The sequence below is a fragment of the Teleopsis dalmanni genome, chromosome 1, assembly GCF_002237135.1.
Source record: "Teleopsis dalmanni isolate 2A chromosome 1, ASM223713v2, whole genome shotgun sequence".
Taxonomy (NCBI): Eukaryota; Metazoa; Arthropoda; class Insecta; order Diptera; family Diopsidae; genus Teleopsis; species Teleopsis dalmanni.
In genome coordinates, this window is record NC_051846.1 from 194336487 (window position 1) to 194353131 (window position 16645).

At 33.6% G+C, this 16645-nt stretch overlaps 1 protein-coding gene across 1 annotated transcript in view; it reads right to left on the minus strand.

Annotated features, from left to right (window-relative positions):
* Positions 1-4802: 4802 nt before the first annotated feature.
* The window catches only part of LOC119671029 (low-density lipoprotein receptor-related protein 2), a 151577-nt gene continuing 139734 nt past the window's right edge, over positions 4803-16645 (minus strand). The window contains exons 8-16 of the mRNA XM_038081514.1: positions 10961-16615; positions 10687-10898; positions 10217-10623; positions 8657-10155; positions 8263-8575; positions 6105-8205; positions 5869-5954; positions 5167-5411; positions 4803-5109 (exon numbers count right to left, since the gene is read on the minus strand). Of these exons, the coding sequence (XP_037937442.1) occupies positions 4907-5109; positions 5167-5411; positions 5869-5954; positions 6105-8205; positions 8263-8575; positions 8657-10155; positions 10217-10623; positions 10687-10898; positions 10961-16615 (10721 nt within the window). The 3' untranslated portion in view covers positions 4803-4906. The remainder of the gene's footprint in view (positions 5110-5166; positions 5412-5868; positions 5955-6104; positions 8206-8262; positions 8576-8656; positions 10156-10216; positions 10624-10686; positions 10899-10960; positions 16616-16645) is intronic.

The following is a 16645-nucleotide window of genomic DNA, read 5'->3' on the forward strand; positions in this document are numbered from 1 at the left end:
GGTTTACCTATTACTGTTCTACAATAACTGAAATATTTATTGAATGAATCCCTTTGAAAAAAAGTATTTATGATTTTCTACAAATTTATAACATTTAATTCAGTTTCAAATACTTCCATTTCTTGTATAAAGTGAACTCCAGGACATTGTCATTTAACATGGGTGTTATTTAAATTCACTACTCTAAGAAACTTTTTAATTACACTACATGTTGATATAATCTGATTTTAGAGATATCATATTGCCAATTTTTATTTGAAAACTATTAACAACAATTATAAATGTTGTTGTTAATCATCGCTTGTGTAAACTGTATAAAAATTTTATATAATAATTATCACTAGACGTCTCGTCTATTTTCTGCGTGTGCGAACAATGTGAAAATTATTAATCTTGAAATCAAATTATATCGAAATTGGTTTTCACAAACTATTACAAGTTATTAAAAACAGTGATTATTATTTCAGATTTATATAAATCAATATTAAAGAATATGAGTCAATATTAATTAGGAATAAAGTTATATTTACCATTGTGCGTTCCTGTTTTCAAAAACTAGACTACAGATAGAGAGTTTAAAGACTAAACTGTAATGCAAAAAACTTTATAAAATTCTATTATACAATTTTGTTCAAATTAAATTTAAGTAAGGATGAAAAACTGTTGATCAGTTATAATTCTATATATAACTTATAGAAAATTCCATTCATACCGTTACGATATATAAATAAAAATTTCAGTAGTTATATATGAGATTAAGCTAACAAAAATGGAACGGTAAGGAGCAGTAAAAACATCTGATTTATTAGATTTTTAATTGATGTTTCAAAATTATTGCGTAAAATGTAATAATGTTCATTTTATTTGTTTTTTACTTGAAAGTATAGCAACAGATTCATAACTAGCAAAATATCTGTTTTAAAAATTAGGAGTTTCTACTAACAGAAAAATTATGTTATAGCACCATCTGGTGGATAATAGCAATATGAAAATAAATAAATAAATTAAATAATTAATGATTATTGTTAATTATTATTTAAAAAATAATTTTAGATAAAATTGCTATTATTATTATTGCTATTTCTTGTTTCTATTACCAAAAGCTTAATTTTATATAAATAAATTTAAAATTCGTGTATAGCATATTAGTTTTTAAATTTTATTATTTTTCATACATACTTAAAATTAGACATATATAGCTCTTTTTAAATTAATTTATTTTTTCAATTATAGCTCTTTCGTACTAATTTATTTTAAATAAATTCTATATTTTACTTTTTTTATTTTACAAATTTTACATAAAAATTGTTGTAAAGTTTTTGTGTGAACACTTTGTATTTTTCACTGTATCATTTATTTAACTAAATTTTTTTTTGACTTTAATTTTTTTAAATCTTTTATATATTTTTTTTTTATAAAAATATAGTTGCCTTATTTAATATATTTTTTTTTTGTTTATACATAGATAGGCTGTCTTCGCTCTCTAAAATCTTTTTCTGATATTTAAGTTATTTTCGTAAGTTTTAGTAAATTTTTAAATTATTTTTAAGTTAAATAAAATATTTTAAATAAAAGCAAAGCAATAGTTGCAAGTAGTAAATATTATTTATAAAAACAATAAAAGAAAAAAATTAAAAAATTAGTTACCAATAATGAAAATTATTGTAAAACAAGTAAATATTGAGAAAGAATTGTTTTTATTATATAATATATATAATTTGGTCTATTTGATGAAATTCCTATTAAAGCAACAAAAAAAGTACATAAATAACTTAATACGTATATAATAAAAAATTATGAAAAAATAAATATATAAATAAAACAAAAAAACAAAGTAAATAATATTAATAAATAAATAAGCCACATAAAATATATAAGAAATTTAAATATTTATTTATGTATTAATTTTATACGAATATTTCAAATTCTTTGTTTGAATTTTTTATTTAAAATATATTAAACGGTTTTCATTTTGGTTGAAATTAAAAATCAGAATAAGTGTTTTATTCTTTAATTATTTATCAAATTAAATGTTTTAGCTTTAATTTATTATTTTAATAAAAGCAAGCGATCTAAAGTCAGACATAAGGACAAGAGATAACATATTAATTTAAATGATATCACTAGCACTAATTATAGAAATATTTAAAAAAAAAAAGTTTATTAAAGAAAAAGGTAAAGAAGCAGGAAACTTTTTTATATAAAATAAACATGTCATTGACGAGCGAAGTAAGTGAGACTTAACTAGAACCAGGAACTATTTTTATTTTAAATAAACTAAGCCTCTATAAAAAATAGTTAACTTTAAAAAAAAAATTAAAAAAATAGTTTAACAATAAAATAGAAAAAAATTAAAATGGTGTTGGTTCCCAACTCAGCTGAGTACACAACAACAATGACAGATAATCCCTGTTAGGAGCGGTTAGCAACGATTGGTAAGCGTGTGGACGATTGGCTCTGAAAACTAAACCCGGCTGCTCTTAAAGTGAGCGTTCTTAACAACAACAATCATGTTTAAAAATGGACACTAACTGAACAATAGATACCTCGCTCTTCTAATGAAACTCTGATATTTCTCTGAAACTCTGATATGATATAATAATGACTAGCACTTCCAGTATGAAAATTGAATACAGACTATGCCAATATATTTTTCCAAAGAACATTGATGGTAGATATTATTCAGTATCTAAAACAAAAAATTTTTTGGATTTTAAAACTTTGTCACTATTAACCCCATTTCTATTCCAAATAGATATCGTGTCATAGAACAAAAATAATTTTTAATTAAAAATACATAGACCTGTAAAGTATTTAATCATTTTTGATGCTAAATAATATTAATTTTAAATGGTTATTATTTATATTTGAGTAATAAAAATTAATATAAAATAATTTTAATTTTAAATATAGTAATAAAATTTTGTTTAAAACATGCAAATAATACATAAAATGAATAAAGATGATACATATAATAAAATGTAATATATTTTATATATTAGGAAATGGTAAAATATAATGCATATTATAAAAATATATTTTATCTAATATTAAATATAAGGTAGGGAAAATATAGTGCATTTAGAGAAATTCGAGAAAATAATAGAAAAGAATATATAAAGTATTTATAAGTTATAAACTATGTAAAAAATCTAAAAAATTTATAACTAATGAGGAAACTTGTTAATTAATTAGTTAGTTAGTTAGAACAAAATTTATTATCTTTATGTATTGTTTTTAATAAAATTATTCCCCAAAAATGACTATTGAAAACAAACGAATGATCCGAAATTTATTTTATTAATATATCTTTGAAAAATATTAAATTGTGTTTCCATTAACCGACATATTATCTTGTTCCACAATAAATATTATATATAATTTTGGCAATAAGAATAAATAATATTGAAAAAAACTATAACAATGTATAAACAGATTTTGAAATAATTCATGCAATTATAAATAAATTAAATTAAAAGAAATGAAAAGTTTTTTAAAACAAATTTATTTATTTTTATTTATTTATATTTTTATATATATACTTTTATTTTTACTAATAATTTATGCTAAAATTTTTAATTTAAAATGAAAGGAAGCACAGTTTTGCATAAAATTTATGACATTTAAATATGTTTTGTTTTTTTTTTCTATAAATTAAAAGCTTTGCTTATTTAAATAATCAATATACATTAAAGAAATTAAAATACAATATTTATTTAATTTTTATTTCATTTAAAACATTTGTTCATTTTATTATTAGAAAAGTTTTTATTTTTACATGCCAGTGCTTCTTCCAAAATTAATTTTAAACTAAACGCTGGACGCTCTCAAAATTAGTTTAAGCTATTTTTAATTTAACTTTTTACATATATAAATATTATGTATCTTGTATAAAAAGGACGTTTTTTCATTTAATGCTGGAATGTTGCTTCTAAAAATACTTTTTTTTCTTTTAAGGAATTGACAGTTCCTTCTAACATACTCGTAATTTTTATTTTGTAACATAAATTGAATTTGGTTATTTAAAAAAAAACAAAAAAAAAACACACTTTCATAATTAAAAATTTAAATATATATAAAATTAAATAATATTTATTTATTATATATGTAATAATAATTCACAACATATTAAACAATAAAAATAATGGTTTATAACGTAAATATACATAAAAATAAATTTAATGTTAACATTCAAACATTGCTTTAAAATATTTATAGTTTTTAATTTGATATTTTTTTTTGAACTAAAGTCATTTAAATAATATTTTAAATATATATTTATTGTAAAACATTGCTTTTTGTCTTCTGCCTAGTATAGAAAAATATATAACGATATACTTCAAATATATATGCATTTAAATAACTATTTAGTTTTCGTTCTATATTAATTAATTTTAATACAAAGTATTTCTTTAATTTTTTATTTTTATTATTGATATTGTCCATTTAGCATTCTGAAAATATATAAATCGTTTAAATTGCTTACTTAATTTACTTTTAGTTTATACAAAAATCGTTTGCTTTTTTCATACATTTTAATAATGGTAAAAATATTCAATTACACAATTTCATAATAAAATTTATTTATTTTGTATAAATTAACTTAACAATTAATAATTGCATCAGTAGTTCTTAATTCATTCGTTTAATTTTTATTTTTGTGTTTTTGTTTTTAAAAAGGATATGTGCTCTTCTTTGTTTGTAAATGTATAAAACATGTTTTTAAATACAAATAGTCAGTATATCTGAAATTTATTTTTAATTTGTATAAATTTAGTGATATAAAAATTTAGTTGGCCTGTTGCCTTAAGCATTTATTTATTCAAATTAATTTAAAATTGTGATTTGAAAAGTCCTTCATTTTTATGTATATTAATTGTCCATTCCTGTTTTAGCTTATAATATATCAGCATTCAGACTTATCCTCTTCAACAAGATATTGGGTATCCTTGCCGGTATCCGCAGATGGATCCAGTTCTCTTGTTCTTAGCTGCACATGTGGTACTGGCTTGTGCGTTATGCTGCTTGGTGCTATTATTGCTGATACAGGTTCCGTAAATGGACCGATCGGTTTGGCTTTGGAGGGATCATGTGGCACTTCGTAAATTCCTGCATAAATAAATGATTAATAATATAAACATTAATAAATATATTTAATTGAGTTACCTGATCCATTGCTTAAGGTTGGATCTGTTGTTGTACCCGATTGTACTGCGTCGTACATCGGATTTGAAAAGTCACGCGTTTTTCCGCTATTTACAGTCTGCAGATTATAGCCTTCAACGGCCGCAATGTCATTTGTATTCTCTCCGCCTGGAGGAAAACCAGGATTGTTAAACTCTACATTTGTACCGTGACGGAAGGTGACGCTTTGAGATGATGTTAGTGTAGGTAAACGTGCTAATTTGCCACTATTAAAAATGAAAATTTGTACAAAAATATTATTTAAATATATATAATTATAGACAACAAAAGGGTTTTAAATTTTTACAACTTTTATAACTATAAATTTTAAATAACATAATATATTATATGAAAAAACAAACAAAAAATATATATATGAAATGTATATATTTCTTAATTAAAAGTCCGTCCAAAGTCCGAATATTATATACATAAAAATAATTAAATTAACAAAAAAAAATTAATTTGGAGTTGCTCTCCAAGCTTCTACTATTTTGGAGACCAATATAAGCTGAGACTTTTCTTGAATTAAGTGTTTTTGATGTACATAGATTTATTATAGATTGAAAAAGGTGAAGTAAATAATATCGTCTAATGGCATATATTTTATTTAAATATTATATTGACACATTCCGTAAGAAAGTTTTAAGGTTTTAATTTTGAATTAATAATAAAAATACTTACAATGGTTTCTTGCGAATGATATACCATGCGCCTCCTGCTGTTAAAAGCACCAAAAGAATGACCATAATTGGAACAACGACGGTTGCCTAAAAAATATTCGGTATTTAGAATGTGTGAAGAATAATGTTATCTTTTTATTTTGTAGAGTTCAACAGTTAAGGGTTTCCAAGAAAGAATAATATTTTTGATATATTTTATTACCTTATAATTTAAATAAGTTTAAATGTAATACTTACAACATTGGCACCACCGGCACCGAAAGCTCCAGCAACATTACGTTCACAATGCTCACCCTTAAAGTCGGGCAAACAAGCACAATAGAGATCACCATGATCGTTTTCACTACATAAGCCACCATTCTGGCAAGGACAAATGCGTGGTTGTGGACGTGGGCGCTCAGCAGCAGCGTCACATATAACTTCAGCAGTGCTGCGATGTGATGGTAATGGACCAGAGCTATCAGGACAAGCGCAACGATGACCACCAGGCACTAACAAACACAAATGTGAACAGGTAGATCCGTAACATGGATTGCGTAAAGAAGTATTATAGCGTTTCTCATGATAGACTTTTAGACCTGATGGATTCACAAGATTTCTGTGCACTATAACTTGAACACCGCGACCAAATTTGTCTTGTCTTATCAATTCACCTGTATCGCGTGTTACCCAATACATATTTGATTCGAATACATCTAAAGACACAGGATGTCTGAGTTGATCTCCTTTAACTATGCTCTTACGTCTTGAACCATCTGGACGCATCGATTCAATTGTATTTAGTTTAGTATCAACCCAGTAAATTATATGATCTTGTGAATAATCAATTGTTAAGCCGGCAGGATGACGAATTTGCTCAGTTATTAAAGGTCGTCGTTTGGAGCCATCCATCCATGATACTTCTATTTTAGGTGCAGAACCAGCATCAGTCCAATAAATACGTCCTAATTGTGGATTAACTGCTATTGAAGTAGGCACTTCAAGTCCAGCATTTACAATTGAGCGTCGATAACGACCATCCGTCTTTGCTACCATCACACGACCACGTGGTTTCGAACCAGTACGATCTACTTCTGTCCAATAAAGATTTGAAGCTAACCAATCTACACTTACAGCTGATGGCTTAGAACCTCCCTTCATATTCAGATCCTGTGCAAAACCTATTTTAACTTGTCCATCTACTGCATTCACCATATATGAGCGTTTTATAGTTTTATCATAGCTATCAGCCCAAAATACAATTTGTTGTTGTGCATCGTAATCCAAACCTTCAATGCGCTTTTCGGATGTTATCACATCGAACTCTTCCTTCTTTTGTAGATTCAAGCCTCGAATTTCTGGACCGTTTGCAAACACCAAAACAATATCTTCTTTTTCAGCCTTGCAAACGCCAGACATGCCATCTACTAAACGGAAGCCTTCGTTACAAGAGCAAGAGTATGTACCGTTGAGATTGTGACATTGATGTGAGCAAGTATGTTGTCGCGTGGCACATTCATCCACATCATTGCATTTCTTTCTGTTGTCTGGTGATATTATGTAACCAGGATAGCAGGCGCAAATAAATCCGCCATCGGTGAGATTATGGCAATGATGTTCACAGCCTCCGCGATTTAGTTCTGTACATGTGCTGGTATGATGGCAACCCAATTCATCTGAAGCATCACCACAATCATCCGAATAGTCGCATACCTGAGATCTTTCAATGCAATTCTTGTTGGCACACTGATATTGTGTGTAGAGATCACATGGTTTTTGTTTTGAAGCACAAAGTGTCATATTATTTTCGTCCGAACCATCACCACAATTATCTACGCCATCGCAGATTTGGTATCTAGCAACGCAACGATGATTGGCACATTGGAATCGGCGTAAGGTATCACAATTGAAATCTGTGCAAACTTTAGGATCTTCATCTGAACCGTCCCCGCAGTCATCGGTGCCATCGCACAAATCAGATGGAGATACACATAAATTGTTTTTGCATTGGAAGCGCGATTCTGGACAGTAACGTCCGCCTGGGAAACGTGGTGGACAATTTATTTCATCAGACATGTCACGACAATCACGATCACCGTCACAGCGGAAATAAGCTGCAATACAGTGTCCTGAAGTACATTGGAATGTGCCATTCTTACATTGGAATCCTTCACAGTTAAGCTCATCGGAATTATCGCCACAATCATCTTCATGATCGCATTGCCAACGTGATGATATGCATTTGCCATTAGCACAACGATATTCTGATTCCGAACATTCACGATAATGACCCTTGCAAAGGGCTTCATTTTCGTCACTACCGTCTCCACAGTCGTCGGCAAAGTCACAAGTCCATTGCCTAAAAAGTAAATATGCATAAATAATAAAAAAAATATAATAATTTAATAGTGTTTACTTAGGAATGCATCGGTTGTTGCCGCATTTGAAGTCAGTTTCTGTAGAGCATTTAGGACAATTTTCTGGCAGTTCATCACTATTATCTCTGCAATCGTCTTTTCCATCACAGAACAACCATTTCGGTATGCAGCGGTAATTCGATTGTCCGGGGCAACGTTGCCATCCAGTAGTGCAATTACGTTGACGGCACATGTAGGCAGGCTCATCAGAATCGTCGCCACAATCATTGTCGAAATCACACATCCACAGTTTTGGTATACAGCGGCCGTTTTTGCAATTAAATTCGGTATCAGGATCACAACTTCGTTTATCTGTTGGACAATTAAATTAGATGTTAATGGATTTTTCGATAAAAGTATAATAAAAATAGTAAAAAATGAAATAGTACTTACGACAATGAGCAGGATCTTCATCACTACCATCTTTACAATCAGCATCACCATCACAACGCCAACTATCCAATATACAACGACCACTAGATTTACATTTGAAGTCCGATTCTGGACAAGGTAGTTCACAATTTTGTTCATCACTTCCATCGCCACAGTCATCAGTGCCATCACAAATTGTGGCCGATGGTGTGCAGTTGGTATTTTTGCATTGGAATGTTCCGGCGCGGCAATGACGTTGCGGACATGTCGGCAACTCATCTGAACCATCTTTACAATCCTTTTCACCATCACATTTCCAGAACCATGGTATGCATTTCTCATCGAAACCACCACAACGATGTTGTCCAGTTGTGCAGTTTGCTATACAAGTTTTGCTATCACTGGATAAATAAAATTGATTTGGACAAGCACATTTATAGCCTGGAGCGCCTTCTTCAATATAACCTTCAATATTTAGATAAGTCGATTCTGGAGGTGGAGAAATTAAACATAAATGGGAACAACCACCGTTTCCTGTACCGCATGGATTTGCATATGGTACTTGTCGCATTGGATGGTTAATGTGAATATCATAAGGACGATGGGTGGTATTACGTATGACAGTATAGTTAGCACCTGTAAATTTATTCGCTCGCACAATTGCCTTCAAGTTCCAGTCACTCCAATACAAGTTATCATCAAACAAGCTAATGGCAAATACATGAGGCACTTTAGCACCAGATAGTACAATATGTCGATTATGACCTTCCAAATCGGCATAAGCAATATAATCCAAATGTGCATCTGCCCAGTATATGCGATCGGTGAAGTAATCGATTGCTAAAGCATTAGGCCAAGCAATATCATTTTCATACGTTAATATGCGTTTGAAATTTGAGCCATCCATACCCATTTTAGCTATGTACGCCTGTAAATGCCATGATGTGAAGTACAGGAATCCAATGCCAGGGTGCACAACAATGGCGCGTGGATCTACAACACCACTACGTAGAGTTTTACGTGAAGTGCCATTCAACTCGGAGACATCTAAATTCTTAGAATGCCTATCTAACCAATACAATTTTCGACCAACCCAATCAATTGCAATGCCCTCCAAACCATGCGAGTCATGCCGTATAACGGGTTCTCTGGCAGGTTTGTCACTTTCATCATTGTACTTTGATCGGAATATTGTTTTTGCTGTAACATCACAGAAGTACATATATTCATCTCTGATATCAAAATCTAATGCCACCACGTTCATAAGATCTTGATGCATAAGGTTATATAGTGATCCGTCAAGCGACATGTTACGTACATAATATTTATTCGTGAAGATTAGCCAAGCTGTGATGTTATCCCTGCGCTTGCATGTGTGTTCATCGATCTGGCGTTCATAGTACCGTTCATCACATTTACAATAATAACTGCCAGGTGTATTGGAGCAGTGTTGAGAACAAGCCCCTGGTTGTTCAATACACTCATCAATATCTGCACATGCCTTGCCATCAGCCAAGAGTCTGGAAAAGGTTAATAATTTTTTAAGCATGAAAAAATAATAAATTAACAGTAGCTACTTACTTATAACCTTGATTACAATCGCAATAATAGCCCGTCACTGTATCCACACACTTGTGACCACACTGGTGAATTTCCACTTTAGCACATTCATCCACATTGCAATGAGCTGGCTCGTCAGATTCATCTGAACAGTCCGGCATTTTATTACATACTAGTTGGCTATCTATACATTGACCATTTGTGCAAGTAAACTGTCCGGCAGCACAAGTAACATTTTCTTTCTTACAATCCACTTCATCTGAATGATCACCACAGTCATCCTCACCATCGCAACGATATGGATTACGTATGCATTTAAAGTTCTGACACGTGAATTCTTCTGGAGAGCATGTCTTATATTTAGAATTACAGAACTTGCCTTCATCAGTACCATCACCACAATCATTATCATGATCACAAATCCAGCCCTACAGAGATAAATAAGATTTAAGATATAAATTCAGAGGAATGGATTTCTTAGTTGGACTTACTTTGTTGATGCATCTGCCATTGCCGCAAGTAAACATATCCTCAGCACAAGGTTGTTGTGTAGCACAATTGTGTAGCGTTGTGTTCTCATCAGCACCATCCACACAATCTGGATCGCCATCGCAAATCCATTTCTTTGGTATACACTGCGCACGTCCCCAAGATTTGTTTTCAACGCACGTAAATTCTGTTTCATCATCGCATTTTCGATCATCTACAAAATTTATAGTTAATAAAAATTATTACAATACTCCCAAGTACACAAATTTAACTTACTGCACTGATGTCGATTATCTTCGTCACTGTTGTCGAGACAATCGTTATCGCCATCGCATATATAGATTCTAGGAATACAGTTGCCATTATCACAGGTAAATAGATCACCGAAACAAGTACGCCCTTCAGATTTGCAATATTCTGGTGGCTCATCGGCACCATCGCCGCAGTCATCATCACCATCGCAATACCAAGTTGCTGGTATGCATCTATGGTTCGGGCAACGGAAGCTGTTTGTCGGGCAAGTTCGCTGACCGCAATGTAGTGGATCTTCATCAGAATTATCGCCACAATCGTTGTCGCCATCACACAACCAATATGGTTCAACACAGATATTCGTTTTCTCACATTTAAGATGATTTGCAGGACAAGTTGTGTTTGTTGGGCAACGTTCATGAGTTTCATCAGATGTTGCGTTATCTTTGCAATCATTAACGCCATTACAAACTTGTGACATAGGTATGCAACGTCCATTACCGCAAGTAAATTCGCCATCCACACAAGGTGGATAAGTGCAGTCAATTTCATCGGAACCATCCTTACAGTCATTTTCGTGATCACATTTCCATGATTTAAATATACAACGTCCATTATTGCAGCGGAACTCATTTGGAGAGCATGAGTGGTAAGAGCAGTAGTTTGGATCTTCATCTGAATTGTCACCACAATCATCATCACCATCACAGGACCACATGCGTGATATACATTTACCATTTTGGCAATAGAATTTGCTAGCTTCGCAAGTATTATTACGTGGCGCACACATTCGTCCCTCGTTGACAACTTTCGAGCTATCGTCACATTTACATTCCGCTTTATTATTTGGTGCCGGATGACAGCTTTGAGCACAGCCTCCATTGTTTATCAGGCAAGCGTTAGTGGTACATTTTTGCCGTTCAGCGCTATATACGCGTATATCACGTGGAGAGTCTTCCAAGCGCTTAACCATTTCAACCATATTAGCACCAGTATGTTTTTCAGCACGGTAAACACCACGCAGCTGTAGGTCTGTCCAATAAATGTGATTACGAAAAACTGTTATAGCGAATGGATAAATTGTTGCCGCGACTAAAAGTTCTCTATTTTGACCATCTAAATCTGAGCGTTCAATTTTTTCGCGTACTGCATCCGTCCAGTAGAGTTTTCGTTCGTCATAGTCAATTGCCAAACCGCTGGGCTGAGATAAATCCTTATCGACTATAGCACGCTTAAGTGAGCCCGCCATTGTTGTGCGGAATATTTTTCCAGATGTACCAAAACGTCCCCAGTCGGTAAAGAATAGTGTTCCATTGCAAGGATCCAGCACAATAGCACGTGGGCGTTCTACTCTAGCTATCATTACCAGTTCTGTGCCATCTAAATTCATAGCATATATAGAGTTGTTCGAACTGTCAGTCCAGTAAATTTTATTTTGAGTCCAATCGTAAGCGATTCCCTCTGGATTGATGCCTTTGTTGAGCACTACGTTGATATCATTACTGCTTGGAGCATTGGCTTTAGTATAGGCAATTTTAGCCCATGGACGGATTTGTGTATATAACATATGATTATCGGCGTAATCGAAATCAAGTCCTACAACATTTGTTAGATTGGTCATAGGTGTGAAAGGAACTTGAGTAGATCGTGGATCTAAGTTTACTGCTCTAATTTCGGTACGTGTAGCAAATACCAAATATTCATTTACGATTTCGCATTTATGGTTGTCACTTCCTAACTTTCCGGTTGCGCAGTCGCAACGATAGTTTAGTCTTGAAGGACTGGATTGATCTTCTGGGAAACTGAAGCAAAGTTGATCGCAACCTCCATTTCCAAGACGTGTGCATGGATTATTAGCATCTTGTGGTTGATTATTATCATTATATATGACAATATCGCTTAACTTCGGCAAATTGGTACGTACGCGTATTGGTAAATCGGTATCTCTTGCAAATTTAGAAGCTTTGAATACTGTCATTAAATTTTGATCAACCCAGTAAACATCATTTCCATGTATAGCAATTCCCATTGGGTTTGGTAAGTTTCGTCGAATTATTTGTCGATTGTTGCCAGAATAGGAAATTTTTTGTATTGTATCCAACTTGGTGTCCACCCAGTAAACATCATGCGTTTGTAGGTCAATAGTTAAATCACGTGGGTTTGATATGCCGGAAGTTACCACTTGTGTCCATTTGCTGCCATCCAAATTTGCCATACCAATTCGAGGATATTGACCATAGTCAATCCAGTAGATTAACCGTTTAATAGGATTTACAGCCAATTCTCTTGGTGAATCATTTGTGGTTTTAACTAAAACTTTGCGATTACTACCGTCCAACCAGCAAACTTCAACGTAGTTTTCATGTGGAAAAACATTTGTAAAGTACAAATTACCAGCTACCCAATCAATTGCTAAACCACGTATGCCATTACCTCCAATGCCATCTTTAACTATTTGTTGAAGATCTGTACCATTTTGTCTCACTCTGAATATGCCATTCCAATAACCACGATTGTATTCGACCCAGTAAATCCATTGTTCACGGAAGAATACATCAACGTGTAAAATTTGATGACCTGATCCACTAACTGGAACCATAGCATCTGAACTATCATTCAAACTATAACCGCGTATAACATCAGACTGAGAAACAACAGCAAATGTTTTATAAGCCACACAGAGTATATCGTTCTCTTTGCGATAACCGATACCACAAGCGCAAGTACGAGATGAAGCTTCGTCTGGTATACATATTTGTTCACATCCTCCGTTATTGGTTTGGCAAGGATGCTGCATTAAAGGACGCTTCTTGTAAATTATCATACTCTTCAGATCAGGTTCGTTGTCTATAACTACTCTGGGGTTGTCACCATTCGGCAAATCAACTCGTACAATTTTTTCATACAATGGGTCTAGATAGTAAAGTCTGGAATCGAGCACACCAAGAGCTTTCGGGCGTGCAATTGCATTACTTTCGCTCATTAGAATTCTATGACCGTCTCCACTATAGTCCATGACGCATATTGACGGTGGGAATTGAGTGCTGTAATAAATTTGTTTTTTGTCTACATCAAGTGCAATGCTTTCAAGGCTTTTAACATTCTCTTTCAATACTATTGGATTAAGACCATTCATATTGGCACGCGCTATTTTAATTGGAACATCCAGACCACCATCGTCAATCCAAAACATTTTACCATCATTCGGATCTAGAACTATTTGTTTAGGTTGCGCCACCGATGTTTTATTTCCATCGTTCGCTAGAACAATTGTTCTGAATTTAACTTTACCATCAACACGCACAACTTCAATGTTGCTAGCTATTCGGTTACCCATGTACAAATTGCGTCCTAACCAATCAAATGCTATTGTGTATGGTGCACCTACGATGCCGGTATTTGAAGTAAGGAATTCCGTCTTATTACCACCACCATAAGGAGTAGTAAATATCGTACAGTTTTCTGCATCATCCTCTCTTCCTTGCACCCAATATAGAGTTTCTCCTTTGCGATCGAAATCAAGTCCAGTACTACTTTCAATTCCAATAACAGGTGCCAATGAACCTGCCCGTGCGTCACCACCATTCAAGGGTATATCAACAATTTGTGTGCCTTTAACGACCATTAAGAAAGGATTTTCTTCTTCCACACAATCTACATTATTGACTAAACGGAAACCTGGTTTGCATTTACAGGAGCAACCATCTTCAGCACTTGGACTTAATAAACATAAATGTTGGCATCTTTTTTTCTCACATGGATTGGGATAAATTGGTTGCAATGAAGGGTGATTTACGTGTATTGAGAGTGGCTGACTAATTAAATGCGATACAACGGTTTGATTTTTGCCACGGAATTTAGTAGCTGATAGCACACGGTTCAGCTGACGATCTGTCCAGTATAAAGTATCCTCAAACAGTGAGAGTGAGTGTGGGTGTAGTAAATAATGGCTGCCTGCTAGAACTTGCTGTCGACCAGAGCCGTCATAGTTACAGAAATCAATAAAGTCCAACTTTGAGTCGGCAAAGTAAACACGCTTGGTAGAGATGTCAAGTGTCAGTCCATTTGGCCAGTAAATTTTAGTGTTGATAATTGTTAGTCGCATAGTGCCATCCATGCCAATACGCTCAACCCGAGGATTTTCGCCCCAGTCTGTCCAAAAAATAAAACGCGCATCTGGACTTGGATCAATGCACATACCACGTGGTTGCGTTATGTTTTCACGGACAAGCACTAAACGATTTGTACCATTTTCTGTGGATACTTCAATTGTATTTAGTTTACTGTCTAACCAGTAAAGATTTTTCGCTATCCAATCGTATGCTAAGCCTTCGACTAAATCCAAACCAGTGGTTATGATTTCTTGTGGATTACTGCCACGATACAAGCACGAAATTTTCTTCAATTTCATATCACTCCAGTATATCGTACCAGTGTGCATATTCGAAGCTGTTGCCACGACGTTTTCCACATTTATAGGCACACGCTCTAACCCTTGTTCTTTCAAATCAGCTACCAATATCGAATGGCGATTGGAAATGATTAAAAATGCTGCGCTATGGTTAACAGCCTTACACGTATGTTTATTGGGTTCGAGAACATAGCCATCCATACAGGAACAGAAGTATGAATTTTTCGTATTGGTACATTGTTGAGAACAAAGTCCAGGTGGTTCGCATTCATTGGTGTCAACACAGGTATATTGATCATCAGTGCCAATTTCTGAGCCTGGAGGACAAACACAAGTCGCACCCATTGGTGTTTTTTGACAACCATTAGAACATAAGCCTGATTGATGGTCACACTGCGCTAAATCACAACCTTCTCCTTCATCAGCGCCATTTGGACAGTCAGGGGTACCATCGCAAACCGAAGTTGTATTAACACATCGTTCTGTTACACCAGGACACTGCCATTGACCATGTGGGCATTTGAATGGTGGAGGTACGCAAGCATGTTGTGCGCTCTCATCAGAACCATCGCCACAGTCATCTTTGCCATCGCATATATAAGCCTTAAATACGCAGTTGGAGTTATCACATTTAAAGAAATTATTTGCACAAGTAATTTGTCCACAATCTTCTTCATCCGAATGATCGGAGCAATCATTGGAACCATCACAGTGCCATGCAATAGGTATGCAAAAGCCGGATGATTTGCAACGGAAATGTTTTTCAAGATTACATTGATTTGGACCCATTGAAGGACAACCCAATTCATCACTGCCATCATTACAATCTGGAATGCCATCACATTTATAGGATTCCTCCACGCATTGCCGTAAATCTGCACATTTGAATTGATTGGAAAGACAACTGATTGGTGGGCAATCTTTTTCATCTTGTTTGTCAAAGCAATCATCGTCACCATCACAAACCCAACTCTGCGGTATACAATGACCAGTGCGAGGACAGGTAAATTGGAAGTAAGCGCATGTTTTTTCAGCGCAAAAATCACCTTCATCCGAACCGTCACCACAATCGTTTTCGCTATCACATTTCCACATGTTGGGAATACAACGACCATTGGCGCAAGCAAATTGGGATGCACCACAGGTTACGTTGCCACATTCATATTCGTCGGAATTATCGCCACAATCGTTTTCTTGATCACAACGGAAGTTAAGTGGAATGCAGCGTCCTGATTTACATTGGAACTCATTGGAGCCACAAGTTGGTTCTACAAAAATGATATTGCTTAAAGGTTGAA